The following is a 25,263-nucleotide window of genomic DNA, read 5'->3' as shown; positions in this document are numbered from 1 at the left end:
TGAGTTGCAGAACGTTATTTTTTCTTCGGTCCTCTCCCATGAACTCTCATTCCTCTTCATGTTTATCTTGTGAACCTGTGGAGGGGCCGAGGCCTGAGGTTGGGAACTAGTGTGTCGCAAGCAGATAAACCTGCTACAGCGGTGAAATGCTGCGAACACGTGGCTGCATCCGTGTGAACAAACAAAGGCAACTCAGGGGAACGTTTTCTGGGCTGGGTCAAGTACTTCTGATGTTTGAAGCTCATTCTATTGATAATGATTCTGTACTTTTATCATTTTGAGTGAACTGACACAGAAATTTTAGCTTTATTTGTGGATTGTGAGAGATGTCGTCAAAATTTAAATAATCTCTGGTTGTAAAGAGTTATTTTACTGTTCAGTCACCAAGACCTTGTGTATGAGCATCTGGACACAAGCCACTATCTGATATTTCATTAAAAATGTTTGCAACCACACAAAATATTCAACATCTTTATCAAAAAATGTTTTATTCAATATTCAATGACGCGACAGAAGAGATGCTTTGGTGACTTACATGAATTTTCACTGAAAACCATCAAGTCGGTGAAACCTACAACCAGCTTAATAATCATATTTATCATGACTATAATGTGTAATGTGCAGACGACATTCGGAGAAAAAAAAACAAAAAAACACAACAGCTCGTGTTGCATCTCCTGTGAACAACCATCGTCCAGGAGACACAACAGGAGACGAATAAACACAAAGTAACTGACATTCACTGAAGCAGCGGCCGCGACACAGACAACTGCTCTGAACTTTTTTTTAATTCTTTCCTTAAAGAGCCACGAATGAAGCGACTTCACAAAGTTGTGAGGACAAAATGTTTAATTAAAATTAAAAAATACATTTTATTATCCATCTCCTCCTTTTTCTGGGAGAATATTTTTTTTGTCTTCAATGGGTTTAAAACAAGAAAAATATTTTACAATTAAAACAAACAGAAAAAAAAAAACCTGTGTGTTGTGTCCATGTTTGAAGCTACGTTTCTGTAAAGAGCGTTGTTGATTTGTCGGTGAATGTCTAGTTGTCGTCCTGTGGACCGGGGCCAGGCTACTGTGGCTCGACAGGCATGGCAGCGAGGGGACGGGGGGGTGGGATGGTGGGGTCGGGCGGTGGCTGGATGAACATCAGTACAGGGCTTCGGCGTTACTGCTTCGAGGCCTCTTGATCTTCTCAATGTTCTTCAGGATCATATCATGTAACGTTACCTTCATTAGAAAAGGAAAAGACTGTGATCATGAGGGAAAAACTACGCGTGTAAAGATGCATGTCTTTGTATACAAGATACATATCACACGTGAGCTGCGTGTTATTGATACATTGACTGGATGGAGTTGAAGAATAAAGATCTTTACGTACGTATTGATTTCTGAGCTCAGAGACTATGATCTTCAGACTGATGTATTCCTTCTCATCAATCTCGGTTACTGTGCGCCGATAGTCCTCCTGAAGACAAAAGGTGATTGGTACATTAATATTTATATATGACTTTATAATACAGTTACATCACATTCAACAGAAACATGAGATATTTTCATTAATTCAACTTTTCTGCCTCTGCTGCCACGGTAACACAGGCAATCAGAGGAGAAAACCAGTGGTGCTGAATTCAAAATGTTTTGTTGCTGTAATTGAGATTCAAACACTGTTCCCTCAGTTGGTGATTCATTCCAAAACTGAGCCAAAGTTTGAAAATGTATTGAACATTCAAATCTGCAGCTTACGCTCAAACGTTACGTGAAACAAAACTGTTAGATAACAAACTTCAGCAGCTTCTTAATGAACAGGAGGTTTCATCGTTTCCTCGAGACCCCTGCAGCCATCTTTAGCTTAGCATCATGGATACAGGAAAAACATGAATAGAGGGTCTGTGTAGAGGTCAGGGCTGCTTTGCTTTCTGGTATTTGCTTGAACATTTTTATGTACATTTACTGCAGCTCTCAGGAACAAGAGTCTTATACATTTAAATAATAACAAAGTTGTCTTGGACTTTTATTGCAAACATGAGAAACTATAGAATAAGCGAGAAGTTGCACGTACAACGTTGTACAGACTTTTACTGCATTCTGTGTTTAGTACTCAGTAGTAAAATCTTTACTTACCACATGTGGATATTTAGCTATTTTAGAAACCAGCTTGGCCCTTGTGATGTAGTATCTGCAAGTAAAGAAGACAGAAATTAAACTGGTGAAATCTTTCTTATAAAAATCCCCAAAACAGAACAAACTACAGCTGTTAAGGAGCCATTCCATCTTTCTGACTGTAGCATGTACAAGACAGGACAATAAGAATCTCTGTAAACCTTGATATCTGGTCGAGGTAAGATGCTGCCTCCCCTTCAACTGTTCGGAGTTCAGCTACCGTCTCCTCCTGGATCGACACACCGAAGTTGTTGCCGTCCTCTATCCTTGGGATGAGCAGCTGGACCCACATCTTGACCTGCAGAAGAAAACAAAACTGAGGAATGCAACATCTGGAATGCCACCAGTCAAGTCTAAATGTTCAGTGTCTGTCAATGACGTATTCTGAAAACATTCTTCAAATACAGGTATGGGCATCTCTTATCTGAAAGTAAATATTCTGTGTAGTAAGTTCTGAATCAGCTCTTTGTTCTCCCCTTAAACTTGTGTCTGCTTTTTCCTTTGTTGCATCAAAGTCTTCTTTAATCCTACACGTGTTAACTGCAGATGCAGGAGTGATGTTTCAAGACGTGACTTACTGTGTTACATTTCTCTATGAGTGTCCTGATCTCCGGCTTGACCTTTTCAATGAGATCAACGAGGTTTGCGTTGCTCTTCATCATCCCGCCCGGCATGACGAACACCTTGGTGCCAGTCACTGGGAGACCGGAGAGGAGAGAGCGAAGCCATTTCAAACATACGAGGAGCATTGAATATTATTATAGACGGTTGATGTAAAAATCTTCTATGAAGTGTGAGGTAAAAAGCTTAATAGCTGCACACTCACCCTTGTCCTCCCCACCTCCATCCTCGAGCTTCCTCTTTTTGGCATTTTGCTGTAACACATAAAAACATGTTTAGACAGTTACTCAGCTCACGCTCTACACACAGTAACTGCAGCTACTGTATTTGAGGATTGAATTAAACTTGAAAGATGGAGCCTCACCGCGTCTAGCCCGTCATGCAGGTTTGAGAGCAGGATGGGGTCCGGCACCGTCAGGTTTATATCCGAGTGGATCTCCTTCAGCTCAATGATGTTGATGATTGGATCCTAAATGACAACAAGGATGAGCGACTATACAAATCTGTTGACTGAGATATTTGGCTAAACCATTACTACTAGAGCTGTATCGTTTAATTGATTTGTAGAAAATTATCCAGCAACTATTTTGAAAATCGAGCGAACGTTTCAGTCATTATTTCCAAAGCATAAACACCAAATATTTGCAGTTTCTAGCTTCCCGAGAAAATAAAAGTGCGTTCAGTTAAAACCAGTTCACAGATGTGAGACCATACAATGCGTTTTCTCTGAATGAACACGTCACTGACCTTCAGGAAGTGATCAAGCTCCAGTAATTTCTTTGGGAAAAAAGCTGCAACTAGTTCCTCTGCCTGAAAGAAAAGAGCAAACATGTAAATGAGAGATGCTGGAAAACCAAATAGTTTAAGAAAAACTGTGTGTAACAGTGATCATGAAACACGTCTTTTACAAGTGAGATACTTACTTCTGAAGTGATACGTTCACGGAATGCATCGACCTGTAAACACAGAAGAACCAAAACATCAGACCGACACGAACAATGGACAGATTAACCTTTCCCCTTCCCAGAGGCAAAGAGCTAAAGAGGCCCCTGACTAACACCACATGCTCCGGAACAACACCTAGTGTGAACATGTAGGTGGGGACTGCATGGAAAACAGGCCATGAACTTGTGAAATGTTTGTAAACATGAATTATGGGTAATAAAGATGGCGACGTTCTATGTATCGGAAGTCTGAGGAAAAGACTTGGACTCGAAACATCACAACAACAATGTTAAGACAATGGCTGATGCTTCTGTCCACATCATCATCATCACAATGTCGGGCCCCGACACTTTGATATATCAGCTTTCATGTAAATAAAACAGCAAAAGCCTCCAGGTGATATTCCAGCAAAACACAAAATAAAAAACATTTCGCTGCTCCTATCATTTTAGTATTTGTTACAATTTTTTTGTTGTTGACTGATATCATATTGTGATTAACTGCTAATTTTTAATCAACTTATTCTTTCATGTTTATGTGCTACACCTTTTGTATACGTGTCATATATATATTCAAATTCACAGATCATGTCATTGTACTCATGTGCAACAACATGTTAAGTTTCTCTCTCCAGATATAAAAGGTGTAAACATATAGAAAACAATAAAAGCATGTCAATAAAACCAGTAAAAGCAGCAGGTCGGTCATTTTGTCTGTAGATCAATGTGCATGTTAATAATTAATCAATGTTAATAAGTATAGTTGTGAATATCTTCGTTAGACTCTCAGATAACGGCTCATTGATTTAAGCGCAGTATTTAAACCGTCAGTTGGTGAATAAAAACCTGGAGCCCGTTAGAACCCGAGGTAACCTGACGCCGGTACCACCGCAGCTAGCTTAGCGGCTAAGGCCCCGCGGCTCCACGCATGTGCTCCACCGCACGATCCGCTGTTCGTTAGAAACACGCGGGGCCGGAACGCGGACTTCTCCTCGCTCCTCGCGGGGTTTCGCGTCGGTGGGACACGGCTCCCGTGCGGAGGCGTGACGGGATGAGCCGTGAACGTGCGGGACACGGGCCGGTTAGCCGCCGTTAGCATCGCACAGCATGCTACAACCGGAGGCTAACGAAGCTAGCCGAGCAGAATGGAAACCGGCCGTGTGGAGTTGCGCGGATTCGGAGCGAGGCCTCACCTTGGTTTTGATCTCATTGTCAACCTTGAGCAGTGAAGACATCTTCTGTGGTCAAGCGGGCGAACAGCGATTGTCCCAACGGCATCAAACTCACGTGTGAACGGGCAGCTTGTTGCTTGTCAGCCACACTTTGCTGAGCTTAGTGATGACGACATCGAGACGCGACGTGACGCACCGCTTTCACGGCGCGTGTCCCGGAAACGGACGAGCCATCGACGAAGCCTACCGTCAGGAAAAATAAAATAAACAAATAAACAAATAAAATAAAGCTGAGTTAAATTAAATTAATTTAGTAATTAATGTTTTAACAAATCCATAAATCTAAATTCCAATATAGAAAAAACAACTTTTACAAAACTGACCATTTATATCAATCAATACATTTCCCAAAACTCTGATCTTACAAATAAAGAAGCTTAAAAAAAGCTTAACAAGATTTGTATTTAAATACTTTTCCTTTTTTATTTATTATTTGTCACGATTCCCTGTATTTCCGTGAGGTGGCGGTACCGCGCCTTTAACCCCGCTTTACCTGCTCGGGCGACGCGCTCACGCGAAGAAGAAGACGAGGCGGCGACGTCACCGTATTTTTCTCCTCGACGCAGCTGACGATGTAAACAAGAGAAGACGGTCGAGGGCAGCGGGGATCGAACAGGCCACCGTCACCGCAGAGCACCGCCGCTCCGCCCCCCGGGCCCCGCTGAACCATGGGGCTCCCGGTCACCATCAAAGTCAACTTCCGCGGGAACGTGAAGCGATTCCTGGCGCAGGACCTGGACAAGCTGGAGTGGGAGTCCGTGGAAGCCTGGGTGAGATGCTAACACGCTAACATGCTAACGGAGACGCTGGCGCAGTTTGGCGACAGCGAGCGAGCGGGAGGCCGGGGCCTCGGCACGCGAACAGCTGAAGGACAGACGGTCCTCCGGGGGACTGGACACGGACAGGACCGTCTCGCCTCGTTCTCAAGTTCGCACACTGCGTCACATTATACGTATACAAAAAGAAAACAACCGCGATCTGTGCGCAGTTTGTCTCCAGGTGTCAGCTGTGGGATCTTCCTTTAACTGATGTTTGGACACGTGAGGGATTTAAAAAAACAAAAAAATCAAAACAACCCGTCCTGCCTCTTTAACGTGTGTCTTTAAATCCCACGTTTCAGATCAAAGCGTCGTTTGGGATCAACCACTTCCAGGTGAAGTACTTTGATGAGGACAACGAGGAGGTGAGAGTTCGTCCCCAACGCGTCGTTACACGTTTATAACCACGTGTTTTAAGTTGCTGGACTCATTGTGATCTCATTCCCTCTTTCAGATTTGCATCAACAGTCAAGGTGAGGTGGTCTTCCATGTTTCCTGCCTCGAAAACAAACACCAACAGATGTGTAATTTAATAATTGGGTTATAACTACTACTACTACTACTACTACTTTGTATTCACATGACGCTTTAACAAGGTACAAAGACACGTTACTAAGGTTAAAAACAGAGAGAAGCAACAACTAGAGATATAAAATACACACAATAATAAAAATAGCTGCAGCTGAAAATAGAGAAACCAATATTTGTTATAATTGATTTGTTTTGCTGGTTCCAGCCTCTTAAATTTAAAATTGCCTGATTTCTTTGCTTTGAATCACACGTTCGAGAGTTGGTTTATCAAAACCACAATTTTGAATTCGTCTCTTTTGGTTCTGAGAGAAGATTAAGGATTTTATTTCGGTTTTATATCAAAGTATGTTGAATATTTATAGTTTTTCAACACATTTTATAAACAACTACAAAAGATACAATAATAATGGAAATAATTGGCTCTAATTTTGTTGTCTGTGAATATCATAGAAGCTACAAATACAAACACCTGAGCTAAACATTAAATTCAAGGCTTTATCTGTAAATTACAGAATATAGAAATGTTAACTGGTTGATAATCAATTGTCCAAACGACTGACTGTTGATTTTTGTTTTTTATTTCAGATGAATATGAAGAAGCCATCAAGGTAATCACTGAATTTAACAGCACGTAACACAAGCATTTCAGTAGAAGTAGAAATGTCAAATTCAGTCAACCTTCACTGTAAAAGACGTAAACACACATCAGATCTACACACCAGCTTTCACATAGTCACAGTTGTACACAATTCACAAGTCAGACAAATAGTAAAGATGTTGAAATTAGAAATGTGCCACTCCTTCACCGTGTGGCGAGATTGAGTCACAACATAGCAACGAAACGCATTCCTATACATGTGTTGTTTGCATTTTACATATTCGGGTTTCAGCCTCCGGTGGTATGTGTTTGTTTTCCATTCAGAGTGCCGAGAAGCAGGGGAACCAGTTGCACATGAACGTGTACAAAATGAAAGGGCAGGCCTGCGGAGGCCCTGTTAAGACGGAGGTGAAGGAGCTGAAAGGAGACCTCCGACCCGCTCCTCCTTACCCCTCCAGGGTCAAGACCGTGGACAAGGGCACGCAGGTCACCCCCGAGCGAGAAGCTGTAAGGAACCTAGCAGATTCTCCTCCTCAACAGTTTATCAGCATCTGTGTGTAGTTTCTGTTTTTCTCTACATGAAAAACACTTTGTTGCTTGGATACGGAGTCGAACAGAATTAATCACCACCTGCAGATGGTGCTGTTAAATCGTGTTGCTTTAAATATCCTACATGAACTGATGTCTCATGTTTTTGGTGTAGGTCACAGTAAAGGACAACAAGGGGAACAAACCAGATGATGAGCCCCCTCCAATGTGGTTTAGAGCATACATGGAAAAGGTAAAGTTTCATTAAACTTCAACTTTTTCTGTTACATGTGACACACTTAATTGTTTTTTGGGGCTTTGAGCTTCTAAATCTAACTCTTCTCATTTCATAGTTTAAGGATGAAGTGGTGAAAGAGGTCGTTGAAAGGATGTGCAGTGACTTTTCTGGCCAGTGTTGCACCCACCAATCCTCTGATGGGCCCCCTGAGCCCAGCAGGGCCAGTGGAGGACCCATAGGACCCAGGCCGGGACCCTCCGCCTCAAGCGGGTCACTTGGCTACACCCCAAACTGCAGTAGCTGCAACAAACTCACCTCTGAAGGGGCGTACAAGTGCAGGTAGGCCTGGGAGATCTAAAGTAATGAGCAGCATTTAGATGAAAATGGATCAAATCAATTTAGGATGATTTTCAAACACTTTGATTAAGTGTGACGCACATTTTACAATTATGAATCAATAAGTGACAGTGGTGATGGTTTGTCACTTATTTACTTTTATTGATTCTTTGGACCTTTGAACCTTTTTATGAGTTCAGTTTTTTACAGGCACTGTGTTCTTTAAGCAGCTTTATGAGAATTCATGTTTTTGTTGTCTTCTTCCCCGCCAGTGTGTGTCCGTCCTGCATCCTGTGCGAGATGTGCCGACATAGCCACGACCCCAGCCACAACCTCGTGAGAACCAAGACACCTCTCTCCATCCCCGAGCACGGGATGTCCGGAGAGTTAAGGTAAAGGCCAAAGACTCAGGACGAATCCAACCCACCTCTTTGTTTTTGCTAGCAGTGCAAAGCCTGTTGCTATCACTTCCACATGAATAGAACTAGAAATAGCTGCGAAGCACAACTGCAAACATGTCTTTACCCACAGATTTCTGTAATTCATGAATTATGAGTGTGACTGTGTTTTGTTCTTGGAAAATAAACTTTTGATAGTCAACAAATAGGTGTTCCTGATGACATTTCAAACCAGGTTCCCACGGCGAGGAGACAGGACAGTGCGCAAGGCCGAGCGACAGCGCCTCAAAGCAGAAAGGAGGCAGCTAAGAGCAGAAGTGAAGGAAATCAAGAAGAAACTGAGACTGGAGAAGAGGGGGCCGCAGTGGAGTGGGCCCTCTACCTCAGGCAGAGTCAACCTGACAAACATGGCCTCTGCGTCCACCCAGGTCCCAGCCCTGCCCCCCCCTGCTGACTCAGAAACAGCCTCAGGTCCAGCCCCAGCCCACGGTCCCATCCCCGCCCCGGTCCCCGACCCCCAGGCCTCCAGTCCAGAGTAAGCGCCACCCCGGATGGGCGTCCGACAGTGCTGGGTACCTCGAACCCAGCATGGATGCAAAAAAGTCTTTTTTTTCCAAGAAAAGAAATCAAAATATGCCATCTTTGTAATCTAGTCTGTAAAAGTGTATCGCTGGCTGCTCTGGGGTGGTGGAAATGTTGGAACTACCTCAATGTGAAAACTGCTGCTGCTTCATAGATTTTCTAAGAAAAAAAATGCTTTTGAGCTGCAAAAAAAAAAATTTCTGGGGTCCTGCTTTTTTGATTCGTAGAGAACAAAAGAGATGGGTGTTATGAGAAACCAGGGCTTTTTTCAACAATGCTCTGTACACTTGAAACTAGGGGTCCCGGGGTCTCGCACGCGTCTTTGGTGCCCACTATGGCTGCCTTGTTTCTGGATGAAAATCTGCCTGACGGCACCCGTCTGGAGCCTGGTACCAAGTTCATCAAATACTGGAAGATGAGGAACTCGGGCACTATCAGCTGGACCTCAGAGACTAAGGTACCCCTCCCACCCACCGAGAGGACAGGCTCTGCTCTCTCTCTGCCCCCTGCTTCTCTCTCTGAGCCCCCACTCAGCTCATGCTTATCCACTAACACCAGCTAAGATTTCTCACCTTTTCTGATACAACTAAAGCTTCATGTCTGAGATGTTTATTATTTGGATTAAGTTGAATCTGTGTTTTTTTTAGTCAGATTTTCAAGTCTTTGTCATTATTTGAGTGTGTGTTTGTTTGAGTGCGAGTGTGTGTGTGTGTGTTTGTTTGTGTGTGTGTTTGGTGTGTTTGTGTGTGTGTGTGTGTGTGTGTGTGTGTGTGTGTGTCCCTCACTTCACCGTGTTTTCTGTTGTGTAACTTCTGTTGCATGCCGTTGTCCCTGTGCCTTTTCGCATGTGTATATTTCTATTTTGTGTTCTCTGTGTGTGTGTGTGCGTGCACTCAGCTAGTGTTCATGTGGGGAAACCTCGGCCTGGCGTCAGAGAAGAAGAGGGAGGTGCCGGTCCCCTTGCTGCTCCCCGGACAGGTGGGGGTGGTCAGCGTGGCCTTTGTCGCTCCTGTGATGGAGGGGACGTACACCTCCCACTGGCGGCTGGCGCACTGCGGGTGTCAGTTCGGCCCGCGTGTGTGGTGCAGCATCGTGGTCGACCCCGGCAACAGCCGCAGCACACCCGGACATCAGAGCGAAAGAATGGCAAGTCTGCGACCCGACGACACCCTGCACGGCCGCAATGGTGATGTTATTGTGTCCATTTAATCCACAACGATGTCGTTGGTTTGTGCTTCAGAAGGAGGAGGTGAGGACAGTGGAGAGGGAGATGGAGCTGAGGTGTGACGAGCTCCATCACGAGGATTTCTACTTCCCCTCAGTCGACCTGCTGACTGCACAGGTGCACACCCACAGCTCCGTCGTTCATCAACCACAACACCACGTTTTCATGCTTCTTTTGTCAAAGACTATGTTTACATGGACACCAAGATTCTGACTATTGACCTTATTCAGAACATTGAGATTAAGATGTTTACTTGAGTTTCGTTCATATGTCACAGAGCAGATTCTGATTAGGACTCATTACGTTATTCTGCCAGTTTTAAAACCCAAACCTGAAATAGTTTCTTGTATGATGCTACTATTTTTTTTTTTTTACCCCTTTGGGTTTTTCGTCCTGATTTTGCAAAAGCTACTGCTCCTTTTATTTATTTGTTAATCTGGTTTATACCCATAACATGCGTCGTCAAGCAGCTGGTCGTATGTCACACGTCTTACTTCAACTTCAACTAAATGATAAAACCAAGCTACGTGAAAAACCTTCTGAAATACTGTGTCTGCTCTTCTTTCAGGATCTTCTCTCATTTGAGTTGTTGGATATAAATATAGTTCAAGAGTTGGAGAAAGTTCCTAATAACACCCCTGTTGGTAAGAAACGTATAATTCTTTAAACACTCGATTAACATGTGACAATTCTTATGTTAACTTCCATTCTTCCAAAGTTGCTTCAGTAAAACTAAGGCTACACTTCACTTTCTATGGAAACACAAGTTTAGTGACTCTGTTGTGTTTCCTCTGCTTGATTTGTAGATCTGACGCCCTGTATATCCCCTCTGCCCCATGATCCACCACTTCTGGAGACGGCCATAACTTCACAAATAAAGGAGGACACAGAGGTCACAGGGGTCAGAACACTTTTTGGTAAGATATACACACGTCCCAAACTGACGGACGAGGAGATGCAACTAAATAAAAAAGTGAACACGTAGCAGTGAATATAAAGTAAAGTTTGTTCTGTGTTGACCAGGAGTGAAACTGAGGCAGCCGAGGGAGATGTTGGAGCTTGTGACCCAGGAGGAGGAGGAGAAGGAGGAGATCAGTGGAGCCCAGTTCCTCTGTGAGACCGTCATCCGCTCCCTGACCTTGGAGGAAGCCCCCGACCACAGACCCCTACGCCGGCTTCATCAGAGGAACCACAGACCACAGAGTGAGGAGACGGCATTATTCCACACTATCTACACTATCTCTAACAAACCTATGCTTAGAAATATCCGATAGATGTTTTGTGTTTGAAGGTTGCTCAGCTCAGGTTTTTCTCTTCTGTAAAACACTTCAGTTGTTTCCCGCGGTCCAAGCTTTTGCGTTGAGAGAGCAGCGGAGGCCGAGAAGATGGAGAAGCAACAAGAAGGAAACGTGGATCTCTGTGCTCTGAGACTTGAGAGTTCAGATCTGCCTCCGGACACAGGCCTCAACCCGATCAGCCAAGAAGAGGAGACGAGGCCGGGTCAGAGATTCTTTCTGATACGATAGATTTTCCTCTTGAATACACAAATAGCGTATCTTAGGACATCTGTGATCAATATTTCAACGCTCATATTTGTTTTTTTGTCCACTTAAAGTTGTTCTCCTGGAACCAGTGACTGAAAACCTGCACACCAGTTCACGTCGTGATATCGAGGATGAAGAAGTCGTGGTTTTGGACGAGATGCAGATCATGAAGGTTACTCAAGAGGAGAAAGACGAGGGTGCAGCCAAAGGAGAAGACTGGGATGAGGTGAGATGGAACCTTTTTTATACTCACTCTGACTTTATGTTTTGATGAAGAAAACAAATCATAAATATTTGGGATTTAGATTTGTGGCTGGTCAGCAATGAAACCTGAAATCCTCGAGGCTTTTTAATGCAACAATTTGCAACTTGAATGGAAATATGTTTCCTCTTTTATTCCCACTCTTCACCCTGAACGTCTGTTCTGTGTGACTTTGGTGAGTGGGTTCGATCTCCTGTGAGTAACTGACGGATAGTTGCAGCTTCAATTCACCATGTTTGGCTGCAGAGGGCGCTGTTACGTAGTGTTGCTGAAAGCAAAGCAGAGACTCTATCAGGAGATGACAGTTTGCATTAACTAAGGGGACAGCGGACATTACAGAGACATTTACTTAGGACAGTCCTTCATTTCTGTTTGAGAAGTTACGGCAGGAGAAAGTTTTCACTCCGATATGATGAGATAAGAGGTGTTAGTGTTTGTGTTGTCATTCTCCTGTGATGACGTCTGTGAATGTCCCTCTTTGTGCGTCAGGTCAGCAGCCAGACCTCCTCAGTCTCCTCCTGTGACGACTACATCATTGTCCTCCCAGACTGCTTTGACACCAGCCGTCCTCTGGGGGAGTCCATGTACAGTTCCGCCATGTCGCAGCCTGACATCGCTGCTGCTGCTGCTGAAGCTGAAGATGATGATGATGATGAGACCTCAGCCGCTCCAGACGTTCAGCAGCTGAAAGACGACGACGATGAGTCTGACTGCGAGCCGGGCAGGACGGCGCCGCTGAGCACGAAGCAGGAAGAGGCGGAGGAAGAGGCGGAGGAAGAGGCGGAGGAAGAGGCGGAGGAAGAGGCGGAGGCGGTCGTGGCTGAGGATTTGTCGGTGAATGTCTGGCTTCCTCCCGTCCCTCTGATCCACAGCAGCATAAACCAGATGCTGTGTGCGTCTCAGACTCTGGACGCTGTGACTCTCACCCCGGAAGTGGTGCCACCGCCGATTCTGGTCGACTCCCTGCTGTCCCCGCCGGCTCTCTACTCACCCAGGTAAGATGGCGGCTCAGTCACATGGTCCTCGGCCCCTTTGAAGTCTTTTATCACGCTTAAAGAAACTATCAGAGATTTATCACACTGATAACACGACATACGCATCTCAAACAACATGATAATAACATCTCACATAAATGGACATTGACCACTTCTCCCCAGTTTACTATTCAGTACTGTACTGCTACATATTTTCCAGAAAACCCTCGTGCCTCGTGTTTTTAACTGTTGGTGGTTTCCTGTTTCAGGTCTGAGGCGCTGTACCTGGCCGAGGACCCCAGTCCTCCAGCCTGTGACCCATACGAGCCGCACCAGCCAAGGGTCCATCTGAACGGTGAGAAGGGAAACGCAGTGTGAGCTTTGTTTTGAAGACAGGAAGTCAGGCTGTCATTTCATGTGTTCTCATGTGTGTTGTTATATCCTCATCTGTTCTGCAGTGTCGTCCGGTCTGTCCCGATCAGCAGGCTCCGCCTCCAGTGCCTTCGAGACGTACAACCCCAGACCCAGCAACGCACTGCAGCCAAGGTGCAGGTCAACTTTATTTATACACAACTTTAAATTAACCACCAATGAGCAAAATGAGGAACAGGCTTAAAACAAAACTAAAAGAATCTAGAAACAAACAAAAAAATAAAAAGTGCAAAAGCAATACATTGTTTAACAACTGAGAATCTATATCTATAATAACAGATGAAAGGTGCCAAACTCACCTCGAATTGAAAGCCAATGGGTCTTAAGTTCATTATTTAAATGTTTCTAAAACTTGATTTGCTTCAATTCCACTAACTACAGAGATTTAATCATTTACCTCATACATAAGTTTTGGTCAGATGTACAGTCAGTTCTTTTGTGAGCATGAAGCAAGTGGAACACATTGTTCCTCATAACACGATTACACAACCCAGCGTAACCACATCTCTGTCTGCGTCACAGGGGCCAAGGAGGCATCACTGAGGGACTTGTCAAGGGGGCCCTTTCTGTGGCAGCGTCCGCTTATAAGGCTCTCTTCACTGGACCAAACTGCCCAATACAGGTACATCACAGCTCTGCTTTAACTTAAATCCAACATCCACAGGAAGACGTCAAGAGAGTCACGAGTCATTAGATAACAGCAAAACTGAGAAGTGTCTAGCACTCCAGAGAAGTGAAGAAAATGAAAAGAGGTGGTGTCACATTTGAGCTGTCTCAGGATCTTTGTGGTAACTGCGTCCGAACATGAACACATTTGCATCATTTCCCCCAAATGAGCTGTGACTGAGCATTAAAAACCTGCTCAGCACCAAACTACAGAAGCAGGTAGAGACCGGCTGGTGAACGTAGAGTCGAGCATGTAGCAGCTGCAGAGTGTGACGGTCGGAGGTAGAGACCAAACATGGAGCTAAAAGAAGAGGGAGCACTGGAGATAAGAGATGGTACAGATGCCTTTGGGCATTTGCTGCCTGACAAGACAAGTTCTGGGGAAACACAAGTGTTCTCCTCTGTAGTTTTGTGACCTAAGTTTGAGGCTTGAATTTTATTGGATTTTTGTTTCTGCTCAATCCATCAAACCAGTTGTATCTCAGGATGAAATGCAGCCGCAGTAACTTTCACCTTCTTCTCGCCGTTTGTTTACCTCCTCGCTCTCGTCTTCAACATGTTCCTCTCGCTCTTCTCCAGCGAGGCATCGACCCGGCCACCAGGCAGGACCCCTCCCTGATGGCCATGCTGCTGGAGATGGGCTTCAGAGACCATCGGCTCAACCAGCGGCTGCTGAGGAAGCACGGCTACAGCCTGCTGCACACCGTCAACGAGCTGGTGCAGATGGCCGAGGAGCGGCAGAACGAAGCCGTGGAGGCTCGGCACTGAGGGGAGGGGGGGGGCGAAGAAGTGACCTCACAGTCGTCGGAGGGAATGTATTTGAGAATATTTCGATTTTGACCCGTGTGTGGTTTTCCAATGTCCTTTGAGTTATTTAAAGACGAGAAAATGAAAAACTATTTATGATTCCGTGACAGGGTGGATAGTTTATTTGGACCAATAGGACAAGAATGTTAAAACAATAAAAAACAAATAAAACTGCATTTACTCCTCGTAAACCATCGATTAGACTAAAACACTCATGAACGGCTTCTTCTGCCTTTTGCCTTTTAATTTAGCTTCAACATTTGGATGAAATTAACCATAAATATATATGAAAACACCTGTAGATTATTACGGATAGTGGTCGACCTCTGCCATGCCTTGTTTACCTGGGCCGCACAACTTTACCGTGTCGGTCAAAAGGACGTAGGAGGAATTAAGTGTGTAACTCTGCTCTTCATCTTCGTGTTGCTGTTGTAGCTGCTTCCTCTGCGCTGAAAAATAATCGTGTCTCGTCAGGGCTCGGCTAGATCCTCCTCACAAGCGGAGCGTGAGTATCGTTGAATGTCGTTTAAAAAAAAGTGTTCCCGAAGAGCCAGCTCTCGTTTAAGGCGACGTTACTGAAGCTGCAGCGGCTGGAACAACAAGCGTATATATTTCCGACTTTTTCTCGATTTTATCGTAGTGAAACCTGCCTAATCAATGCAATCTTTTTCTTACTGTTATTTTAGACGTTGACATGTGGAATGTAACCGTCCGGACGGGTCACCGTTCAGACTCCCCGGTGTTTTTCTACTTGCTTCTTAGGAGACGCCTGCATGACAGGTAGAGGCTTTAGAGACGAGTCGTGTTCTTGTGTCTTAGCACCGTCACAGTGGAAGACGTCCGCTTCGCGTCGCGGCTCCACACCCTCGCCTGCATTTCCCGCGCGCCGCCATCCGGCAAACTGAACCCTAGCAACCGCCACTTAGCACCGATCCAAGCGTAGACGTCTCTAACAACACATTCCATGATCTCTTAGTGGAACCAAGTATATTCTGTTTCATTAAAAGGCCTTTACAGAGGATTTATCAAAATATACATATGATGGTTTGATGTTATTTGTGGTGAATGTGTGTGTGTGTGTGTGCGCGTGTGTAGATTTAATTTAACGTACGTTTCTGATGGTTTGAGTTGATTCTCCTTGTTTTTGTTTGTGCGGTTGAGGACTTTTGAACCATATTTTCTTATGTTGAACGTTTTTCCACGATTTTAAAGGATCAAACTCTTGAGAATAATTCTGAATATATCTACTATGCTTGTCAAATTATTCTTCTGCCACTGAGTGTATTCATCAAATACCCTTCAGCTGTCAATCCACCAATAAAACTATTTGCACATCCCTCTCGTCTGTTGATGTGAAGCGTCTGAACGTGGCTCACGCCGCCGCCGCCGCTGCTGCACGTCTGACACACGGTTCATTCTGTACTGGGTCACATTGTGTCACAAGCACAGAGGTCACACTCTTATGATTGTGCTGTTTTTCACAGAATGAGCTCTCACGTATTTTAATTGCCTGTGTGCACTTCAGGGCTGGATCGCTGAGCGGGCAACAACCTCAGAGCTCCAGGATCAGTTAGTGTCAGCTCTGTGTGCACAGTTACAGGTCACAGGGACCTCGTGTGAGTCTGTACACAGAATAAGTAGGACAGTAATTCTAGTTTCTCAATGAAAACAAGGTTTTTAAAAAAAAGTTGTTATCCTTCATGCGTTCCATTTGTTAATTTGTTTATTTCAAATTGTGAATTGTGCCTGAACACGTCTCCTCGAAGGAAGTCGAACATGTGACCTGCTGTGTTGACTGAGCTTTCACTTTGAGAAGGAGGAAGTGATCCTCCCACCTGATTTTCCTGCTTCAGACACACGAGTGTTTCCACTGTCGATCGTAAAGCAAAAGGACTCTTCATGTCTCCACAGATCTGGACTTTACTCTGAGGTGGTGCAGGGAGGTGAGTGTGTGACGAACTGTTCACTGTTTCAGATGCTGATCCAACGGGAAACCATTCTTTCTGCTTAACTGGGACATGAAGGCCTTGTTTGACTCTGTGGACAGAAACGTGTCAGACTGACAAACAAGATTCGTGGACTTAACCTCAGTGGAGCTGATAGAAACGTGTTTATTCACTGTTAAAAGAGTTTCATTTCATATGTTCTGTATAAAACCTGAATCTGTAGAATAACATTAAAACAAAGCTGCATAATAAAAGCAGAAGTAGCGAGAAAATAACAAAAACATTGTGCAATTGGGAACGTTTGACAAAATGCGTCGTCATAATTACACGTTGACATTAATTCTTCATTCTGTGAATGGTATATAATGAACTGTAACTTAGGAACCAATAGAGAATGTGAGGGGCTGTGTTGATCTGCAGCTATTTTATAATTACATTTTTTATATTTTTGTTGTTTACTTCTAATTCAGTGCTGAATTTCCTCGAGCACTCTATTCCCTAGAAGGTGTGTGTGTGTGTTTGCAACGTGCACACTGTGGAATTATTATTAATTTTGATATTATTACAGTCAACTGTTTTTTGGAAACTGATGTAGATACAAATATTAGGAATTAAAAAACTGCTGATATATTTTGACCGATAAATATATATATTAAAAAACTATAAGTCATTATTCTGATGTTGTGATCAAACTTTTATGACAAAGAAATGTAACTGAGGCTTGAAATTGAACAGCTTAACCCAAAACTTTATGAATAAAAAGATCGCAAATATAACCAAATACTTGAAATTAAGAGAAAACATATTTTCTGAGTTGTTTATTCTGTAAAATGAAAATGCTCATGTCATCAAACATAAACACAGACACCAATATGTCTGTGAAAGTTTCACACCAGTTTGTTTTTTATCAGCAAAGAGATAAATCGCTCGGACTCTAGTAGAAATCCTGTAAATACATATTTTAATAAACAGTAAACCAGACATTATAATTGATATCGAAAAACGAATGTGTTTTTGAGACTTTCAAGATAAAAAGAACTAGAATGTCTTAAAGAAAAGTAACTGTGGTGAACAAGTTTATTTAATTTGAAGGAAATCCAAACTGAGAGTTGTTATTTCCCTTTTGTGGAATTTATTTAATCATCACACAATCTCACGTGATCCTAAAAGGGTGCCAGTAAAAGTACTGTTGTATTGTGTATTGTGTATTGTGTATTGTTTCTGTCGTTCTCCTGCTGCTGACTCACATCCTGACATGTGGAGCGACCCTGAGCTTTTATTGGTCATTTAAAGGTTTTGTTAGAGAGAGAGACTCGTATCAAAGGTGACTGAGCTCCGAAGGAAGGAGGACAAGAGTTTCTGTGGGTTTAACTTCTGTTAAGTTATCCTGGTTTCTCTTCTGATTTAGACTTTATATTTTAACATCATGGACTCGCCAGGGGTCAGTGGCGTGATGACTCAGGGCCCGGAGCTGACCAACGGGATGGAGAAGACGAGAACTCTGAAGCAGTTTCCTCCGTATGGATCCATCAATGAAAACCCGACAGGAGAAACCTGCCCCACGTGTCGTGGAACCGGACGAATTCCCAGAGGTTTGTGTTTCTGTCTTTATTACGAATCCATTTCTCACCAATTCCCATCCTCACACGACAGTTCACATCCAGAATTAAAGGAACCGGGTCAGAGAAACCCCGATTCGGTTCTTCCACATCAGCTCGGTGGTAAAACGCTCTTTTCTCCTGTGTCTGTGTCGACAGGTCATAAAGATCAGCTCGTAGCTGTGATACCGTGTAACGACGTCCGGCTGAAACCCAGACGCACGTAAGGAATACATGAACATGTGTATTCAGACGTAGAAAGTACATTTACTGTAGTATTCACATATTAGCTAGTCTACTACTACTACTACTCCATCCTGTGCTACTTAACATTTCTACTCCACAATATTGTTCACCACAGCTTTACAAATCACGACTTTACTTGTATAAAATATATTAAGTACATGATATTTAATCATATATACATACTACTGTATTATATGATGGTAAATAACACAGTACTACAGTTTAAACGACCCTGCTGTATGTGAAATAGTTGAAAGTTGCTCCACCTTAATAATGATAATAATAATAATAAAATATAACAATAATGAAATCACAATTATATTATGTACTAATACATACATATATATACATTCATATATCTTAAAACATGTACTACATAGCTTAAATTGTACTCTGATCATATTGCATTCCCTGATTTGACCTGATTTGACCTGATTTTAGTTTTCATTACTGTGATGCTCATCAGTTTTGCATGTTTGCAGGAAGCTGTACGTGTGCGTCTCGATGGCCGTGTGCCTCCTGGTCTGCTGCCTGATCCTCTTCTTCCTCTTCCCTCGGAGCGTCAGCCTCACACCGGTGTCCGTGCTGTCGGTCATGGTCTACTTCACCCCCGGCATGGTCAACATGGAGGTCACAGTAAGTGACGGCATACATGGAAATCTCAAGTGAAAGGACCTGCTGCCGTTAAGAACCAGACAATATTCAGCCCCTTTTTTAGTTTGGTCCATGTCCCATCCACTAACATGGAGAAGGTAGGGATTTATGACCTACACTGCAGCCAGCCACCAGGGGGCGATTGAGAAACTTTTGCTTCATTTTGTCCATCTTTATTTAGAGACTGTGGCTTGGACATAAGAATCGTTTAACGAAATTATTACGCATTTTCCAAAGATGTGCAACTTCCCCTTTAAGGAAAAGAAAACTATTAAAGCAGCAGTGTGTAACTTTCACTGAGCAACAGCGCCCCCTGCAGCCACTTGTGTTGGGCAGCAGGTAAAACAGTTGCATAATGTTGCTTTAAAACAACATTTAACAACATAATGACCAGTAAAAGTATCCATAAAAACTTAGTGCAAAGGAATTCAGTTTTAATGCAGTAGTAAAAGTTGAGTGTTTTATAAACCAACAGCAGCAAATCAAAATCCACTTTATTACTAAACAGAAGTCAGCGTTAAGATGTGTGTATACAAGTATAAGTATAAAATACTACATATATATATATATATTACATTCAGTATATTAAGTATGTTACACTCTCTGCCACTGTCTTTTTATTGGACGTGTGAAAACACCCTCACATGACAGACTGTCGATGCAGTTATGTGAAGGTCAAAGTTCACCGACACGTTTTCTCCTCCAGAACCTCATCAACATCACCAACGAGAACTTCGTCCCGATTCAGATCGTCGGGTTCAGCATCCAGAGTGTGGTCACCAACATCGTGGTGTCCAAGACCAAGATATCCAACATCACCGCCATCCAGTCCCGGTCGCAGAAATCTGTGAGTCTCCCACACGATGATTCACATCGAAATACAGAAGATTGTTGATAAATATCCTGACGTCTCTGTCTCTAACTTCTGCAGTACACCATTCAAATACACCTGCCCATCGTGGATCCAGGCTTAGAGTAAGTTTGAAATAAAGCTGAGCACATGACAGCTTCTAACTCCAAATACCGACACGGACCCGATGCTACGTCCGTTAGCGTTGATACACGTGTTGACTGTTTTGTTTCCTCCAGCACGTTCTGCAAGATGAGCTCCATCAAGATCCACACGCTGTTCCTGGAGTTGCAGTAAGTGTCGATCCCGATCTGAGACGAAGGCTTTAACACATCTCAACCCCACAGGCGGCTGAAGGCGTCACAGCACAACGGGTCATTCTCAACAAGTGGTTTTATTCTGTGAAGGATTCGTAGAAAGTGGATTTGAGTCATTTAAAACTATGTAACAGCTCCCAAAAGTGAAGCCAAGTCATCTTGATGGCCCCCTGGTGGCTGGCTGCAGTGTAGCTCATGAACCCCACCTCCTCCATGTGAGCGGTTGGGACATGAACCAAACTTTTCCCCAAATATTTACTGTACATTTGTTCATCATCATCATGATCATGTAAGATGTATGTGATGTGAATCTGGATCGCCCCCTGGTGGCTGGATGCAGTATATTCCTATCAAAGTGATTGTTCGTGTTTCTGAAGTTTGGTTTTAATTAGTTATTTAATGATATAAAAACAGGGGATACGTGATGATTGGCAGCTGAAACTGACTCGTGATCAGTCGAGGGTGTGGGGACTTCATTCTTGTACAGTGTGAGGAAGTGAAGATGCATCATTGCTCTTTATATTCAGTTTACTACAAGCCGTCCTGTCCACAGTTCACACAGTTCATCCACTCTTCCCTGTTTATTATCTATATCTAGCAGTTGTATGCCTCCACCAACCAGAGCAGTTTTAGTCTACATACATTTTTTCCAAGACTCATATGAGGTCACTGTGACCTTTGACCTTTCACCACCAAAATGTTATCAGTTAATCCGTGAGTCCAGGTGAACGTTTGTACCAAATTTGAAAGGATTTCCTGGAGGTGTTCCTGAGGTATTGTGTTCACAAGGCAAAACATATGATTCGTGAGGTCACAGCGACGTTGACCTTTGACCCTTGATCGCCAAATTCGAATCGGTTTGCAATAAATTTGAAGAAAATCCCTCCTGTCCTGGAAATACTGTGTCCAGAAAAATGGAACAGGTGGACAAATTGAAAACACACCGCCTCTGGCCACTAGGTGTCGCTGGCGTGGAGGAATGAAGATATTTTCCTCATGTTTTAAAGCTGCACTGAAGCAGAATCCGTCTCCAGCTGCTTCTCACGTCGTTTTCCTGATCTCTTCCTCCAGAATGACGCTGAACATCTCCTACCTCTCCCACACGGAGCAGCTGTCTGTCAACTCCTTCGAGTTCATCGACTGTGGCACCAACTCAACAATCCCACATCCTGTGAGATGATGAAATCCACGTGAGAACAAAGTCGCCGTGTGAAGTCGTGAATATTCTGGCTGCGTCGCACCTTTATCTCCTTCGCATGAAATGTGAACGTGTGAACGATGACAGCGGAGAAAAGGCCTTTTATCTCATTGTGTATGTTGACGCAGCAACACAACACAACAGCTGTATGTTGATCACCACAGAGTTGTAATCTTAAAATGTGGATTTGTTCAAATCCTTTGTGCTTTAGCATGAATGTTTTATTTCCTCTTATTTGTTGGAGATCTGCTTGTAAATGTGTATTTCAGTCAAAGTAGACTCATATAATTGAGCCCAATTTCTTCCCAAATGGGAAAATTGTATATTTACTTTTTTAAATTCATTTATGTATAGTTTGTAGAATTGAACTGATTTCACAACGTCTTATTATTAGTATTACACACATTGTGTAAATATGATTGTTGATCATCTTTTGCACTTTATTAAACTGCAGCTTTTAAAATTCTGTATGTAAGACTTTTTTTTTAAGAGTAGTCGTTTTCTTTCTTATGCATCTTCAGTGGTTTCTGTTTCTTTTGGTTTTGAAATTTCAAAACAGTGAACATTTGATTTCCCACCTGAAGTTTTTAACATTTAGAATATTCCTTTTTTATTTTTATTTCTATAAATAGACCTTTAAAAATGATTGTCAGTGTTTTGTGACTGAAAATCATGTCACAGGTGGAGAAGTGTAAAATGTGTGTTTCATTATTTCATCATATACATAAAGACGTTTTATACATATGCATATATCTACAATCTTCATAATCTTATATATGATATATGAACATATATAATATTTTCACGTGTTATTATTCATAACTAATAATAAAATCAGACCCATCAGCCTGCAGAACTGCAGACGCTCCAGTGTCTTGTCTCTGCCGAGGATGACCGCCAGGGGGCGCGGTTCGGCCGTCCAGGTGGCGTGGTGACGTCAGCCGGGCTTGAGGTGTCTCTCCCTGGAGCCTCGGATCCGTCAGAGCTGCAGGAGGAGCGGAGCAGGAGCCACGGGACAGAGCAGCGGAGGACTATGGACGTGTTTATTTCCTGCGGATGATGTTTTCACTGCGCACGTAGAAGGTAAGAAGGTGTTTATTGGAATGTGCACGTGTCAGTGTTTCTGTATAAGCTGTGGAAAGTGTATTTTTAGCTCTGGTCAGATGCTCCATGTTGAAGTTCTTGCACAAATTAATTTGCTGCATGAAAAAAACCCGCAAGTCAAAGTAGACGTGCAGGTTTCGTGCAGAGGAAAACTCAGGCGTCTTATTCCCTAAAGAATAAATCCACCCACCGTGAAGTGATAAAAGCATCAATGCAGAAGCATGACAGTGTTTTTACCTCGATGCTCCTCTCAGCTGCAGTGTGATAGTAATGTCCAGGCTCGTGTGTAAACGTGCACAGGCTGTGTGTGCGTGCGTGATGGATATCAGGATGTCAACAACAACAGGATTAGTGTTTCTCTGCTGCAGCAGTTTGCGGAGTGGACCAGTAAATACACAGATCCCACTATGATCCAACCACTGCACTGAAATCAATGCACCCCCTCCAGGGTTAGCGGACCAAAGAGGATTATCCTGAGCAAATAAGACTCTAGATAACCTCAGATTCGCAATTAACTGTTGTTCGGATCTGTAATGTGGCAGCGAAAGCCCAAGAGGTTTGTTGTTCTCCATCGTCACAAGTGTGGGACGGTGAAGTATGAAATCCCAGCAGGGAAACTGCTGATAGGGGGAAAATTGCATCAAGCTCTTGTGCTGATAATCCTCACTATCTGTTGTGTGTCTCCTCTGTGTGAAGTAGCACTTGTGCTGTAAGCAAACAGTCCTGAAGCAGCCATTGTCTTCTCATTAAATGTTAACTCCGTCTCTTTGTGTGTTTTGATAAGGTCCCTGCACCATCTGATCCCGTCTGCCTCCGAGGACAAGGGAACAAACGCCAATCCCCTGAGAAAAGGATTAAACCAGGAATCTGTCACCTCACCTCACTCGAGTAGGTGTGAACCGCCGGCTGGAACCATGGGCAACCAGCTGACCGACATCGCCCCCAACACGCCGTTCCTGCCAAACTTCCAGTTGCTGCACGTGGTGGTGATCGGCCTCGACTCGGCCGGCAAGACCTCCCTCCTCTACCGGCTCAAGCTGAAGGAGTTTGTGAAAACCATCCCCACCAAGGGCTTCAACACGGAGAAGATCAAGGTGGCGGTGGGGGTGTCACGGGCCATCAACTTCCAGGTGTGGGATGTGGGCGGGCAGGACAAGCTGCGCCCGCTCTGGAAGTCTTACACCCGGCGAACGGACGGGATCGTATTCGTGGTGGACTCCACCGAGCAGGAGCGCATGGAGGAGGCCAAAGTGGAGCTCCACAAGATCACCCGCACCTCGGAGAACCAGGGGGTCCCCGTGCTCATCCTGGCCAACAAGCAGGACCTGGATTCGGCCTTGTGCGTCAGCGAGGTGGAGAAGCTGCTCTCCGTCCACGAACTGAGCATGTACACGCTGCACCACGTGCAGAGCTGCAGCGCCGTGAACGGCCACGGGCTCCAGCCGGGCCTGGAGAAACTGTACGAGATGATCCTGAAGAGGAAGAAGACGGTGAAGCACAACAGGAACAGGAAGAGATGAACTCTGGACTCACACTGTGGACACTACCTGGAGAGATTTATCCTCTGCTGGGACACTTCCAGGCCTAATGGTCCCTTTTAATGGCCGAGCGATTAGTGCCAACAAAACAACAATTACCCACGGCCGGAGGGTCAGGAGAAATGGACTCGCTCATAATAATTGAAGCAGTATCGACGTATCTGTCGTTCTGGGACTGAGCAGCTGCTCTCGGAAAAGGTTAAGATGCAGTTAAGAGCATTTCTACACTTGTTTTAAAGATTTCTAACCAACCTGTGAAGCGTATAGAAGTAATATATGAACACGTTAAAATCCATGTCACATGTTAAGAGAAGTCTAGGATGAAGTTTAAAATGTCTTTCACAGATTACCCCCCCACTGACCAGCTTGTTCCACGATGTACGGACGCTTCCCAGAATATTTATGCCACATCTTTGTGTTTTGTGCTGGACAGAGGGACTTTTGTGGTGGAGCACCAAATGATATTTTATTGAATTAATCCTAAGTGCATTCCCTTTATGGCCACAGAGGTTAAGTTTCATTTATTATAACAGTAGTATTTATACAAATTGTACAAGACTTAATAAATCAAAACACTGCACAGAATGTCCGTTGTTATCTCTCTATCCTGAGGTTAAAAGAAATAGTCTTTCTGGAGTAAAGTTTGGGTTTATGAAAAGCTGCGATATTCAAAATTTCTCATATTAACCAAGGTTCAGTTTATTCATTCGATTTTCTGACCCACAACAGTAAAGTCTCACCGCTCTAATTTCGATTTTTTTGTTACTGTAAAATATAAAGTTGGTGCAAATAGTGAAGCATTTGCAGCTAAAGAGCTAAATATTTTCATCTGGAGGTGGTGGAGACCAAAGATGGAGCTAAAAGAGAGTGAATATTAAACCTATGATGATAATGTTGGTCATTATCTTTTG

General features: G+C 43.6%; 4 protein-coding genes across 4 annotated transcripts; 3 read left to right on the top strand and 1 right to left on the bottom strand.

Moving 5' to 3' along the window:
• Positions 1 to 471: 471 nt before the first annotated feature.
• Positions 472 to 5,095, bottom strand: psme3 (proteasome activator subunit 3). The gene is made up of 10 exons (XM_035145202.2): positions 4,924 to 5,095; positions 3,710 to 3,742; positions 3,534 to 3,596; positions 3,151 to 3,255; positions 2,992 to 3,040; positions 2,744 to 2,862; positions 2,327 to 2,463; positions 2,127 to 2,181; positions 1,384 to 1,470; positions 472 to 1,232 (listed from the first exon to the last, which is right to left on the bottom strand). The coding sequence occupies exons 1-10, from the start codon at positions 4,963 to 4,965 to the stop codon at positions 1,152 to 1,154; spliced, it is 771 nt and encodes a 256-aa protein (XP_035001093.1). The 5' UTR covers positions 4,966 to 5,095; the 3' UTR covers positions 472 to 1,151.
• A 411-nt stretch (positions 5,096 to 5,506) lies between these two features.
• nbr1a (NBR1 autophagy cargo receptor a) lies at positions 5,507 to 16,238 on the top strand. The gene is made up of 22 exons (XM_035145201.2): positions 5,507 to 5,732; positions 6,083 to 6,145; positions 6,235 to 6,253; positions 6,897 to 6,919; positions 7,234 to 7,416; positions 7,613 to 7,690; positions 7,791 to 8,014; positions 8,284 to 8,403; positions 8,645 to 8,944; positions 9,289 to 9,448; positions 9,889 to 10,137; positions 10,232 to 10,333; positions 10,785 to 10,860; positions 11,023 to 11,133; positions 11,240 to 11,419; positions 11,549 to 11,716; positions 11,832 to 11,986; positions 12,512 to 13,017; positions 13,266 to 13,351; positions 13,455 to 13,542; positions 13,951 to 14,050; positions 14,674 to 16,238. Exons 1-22 carry the CDS (start codon positions 5,631 to 5,633, stop codon positions 14,860 to 14,862), a joined length of 3,282 nt encoding a protein of 1,093 aa, XP_035001092.2. The 5' UTR covers positions 5,507 to 5,630; the 3' UTR covers positions 14,863 to 16,238.
• Positions 16,239 to 16,688: 450 nt separating this feature from the next.
• On the top strand, positions 16,689 to 22,173 carry tmem106a (transmembrane protein 106A). Its single transcript, XM_035145203.2, has 8 exons — positions 16,689 to 16,844; positions 18,256 to 18,439; positions 18,605 to 18,668; positions 19,174 to 19,327; positions 20,052 to 20,192; positions 20,277 to 20,320; positions 20,435 to 20,488; positions 21,584 to 22,173. The coding sequence occupies exons 2-8, from the start codon at positions 18,274 to 18,276 to the stop codon at positions 21,690 to 21,692; spliced, it is 732 nt and encodes a 243-aa protein (XP_035001094.1). The 5' UTR covers positions 16,689 to 16,844; positions 18,256 to 18,273; the 3' UTR covers positions 21,693 to 22,173.
• A 401-nt stretch (positions 22,174 to 22,574) lies between these two features.
• Positions 22,575 to 24,937, top strand: arl4d (ADP-ribosylation factor-like 4D). Its single transcript, XM_035144850.2, has 2 exons — positions 22,575 to 22,793; positions 23,599 to 24,937. Exon 2 carries the CDS (start codon positions 23,729 to 23,731, stop codon positions 24,332 to 24,334), a length of 606 nt encoding a protein of 201 aa, XP_035000741.1. The 5' UTR covers positions 22,575 to 22,793; positions 23,599 to 23,728; the 3' UTR covers positions 24,335 to 24,937.
• The last annotated feature ends 326 nt before the right edge of the window (positions 24,938 to 25,263 follow it).

Source organism: Hippoglossus stenolepis, chromosome 21 (genome assembly GCF_022539355.2).
Source record: "Hippoglossus stenolepis isolate QCI-W04-F060 chromosome 21, HSTE1.2, whole genome shotgun sequence".
In the NCBI taxonomy this organism is placed as follows: domain Eukaryota; kingdom Metazoa; phylum Chordata; class Actinopteri; order Pleuronectiformes; family Pleuronectidae; genus Hippoglossus; species Hippoglossus stenolepis.
This window is presented reverse-complemented; position numbering and strand designations above follow the sequence as displayed.

Coding starts and splice junctions, on each gene's coding strand:
- psme3 (XM_035145202.2), bottom strand. CDS start 4,965: ATGTCTTCACTGCTCAAGGTTGACAATGAGATCAAAACCAAG. Junction 2,182..2,326: donor TACCTCGACCAGATATCAAG/GTTTACAGAGAT, acceptor CTTTACTTGCAG/ATACTACATCACAAGGGCCA. Junction 1,233..1,383: donor CTGAGCTCAGAAATCAATAC/GTACGTAAAGAT, acceptor TTTCTAATGAAG/GTAACGTTACATGATATGAT.
- nbr1a (XM_035145201.2), top strand. CDS start 5,631: ATGGGGCTCCCGGTCACCATCAAAGTCAACTTCCGCGGGAACGTGAAG. Junction 8,015..8,283: donor GAAGGGGCGTACAAGTGCAG/GTAGGCCTGGGA, acceptor CTTCCCCGCCAG/TGTGTGTCCGTCCTGCATCC. Junction 13,018..13,265: donor CCGGCTCTCTACTCACCCAG/GTAAGATGGCGG, acceptor TTCCTGTTTCAG/GTCTGAGGCGCTGTACCTGG.
- tmem106a (XM_035145203.2), top strand. CDS start 18,274: ATGGACTCGCCAGGGGTCAGTGGCGTGATGACTCAGGGCCCGGAGCTG. Junction 19,328..20,051: donor TGGTCAACATGGAGGTCACA/GTAAGTGACGGC, acceptor TTTCTCCTCCAG/AACCTCATCAACATCACCAA. Junction 20,193..20,276: donor AGTCCCGGTCGCAGAAATCT/GTGAGTCTCCCA, acceptor TAACTTCTGCAG/TACACCATTCAAATACACCT.
- arl4d (XM_035144850.2), top strand. CDS start 23,729: ATGGGCAACCAGCTGACCGACATCGCCCCCAACACGCCGTTCCTGCCA.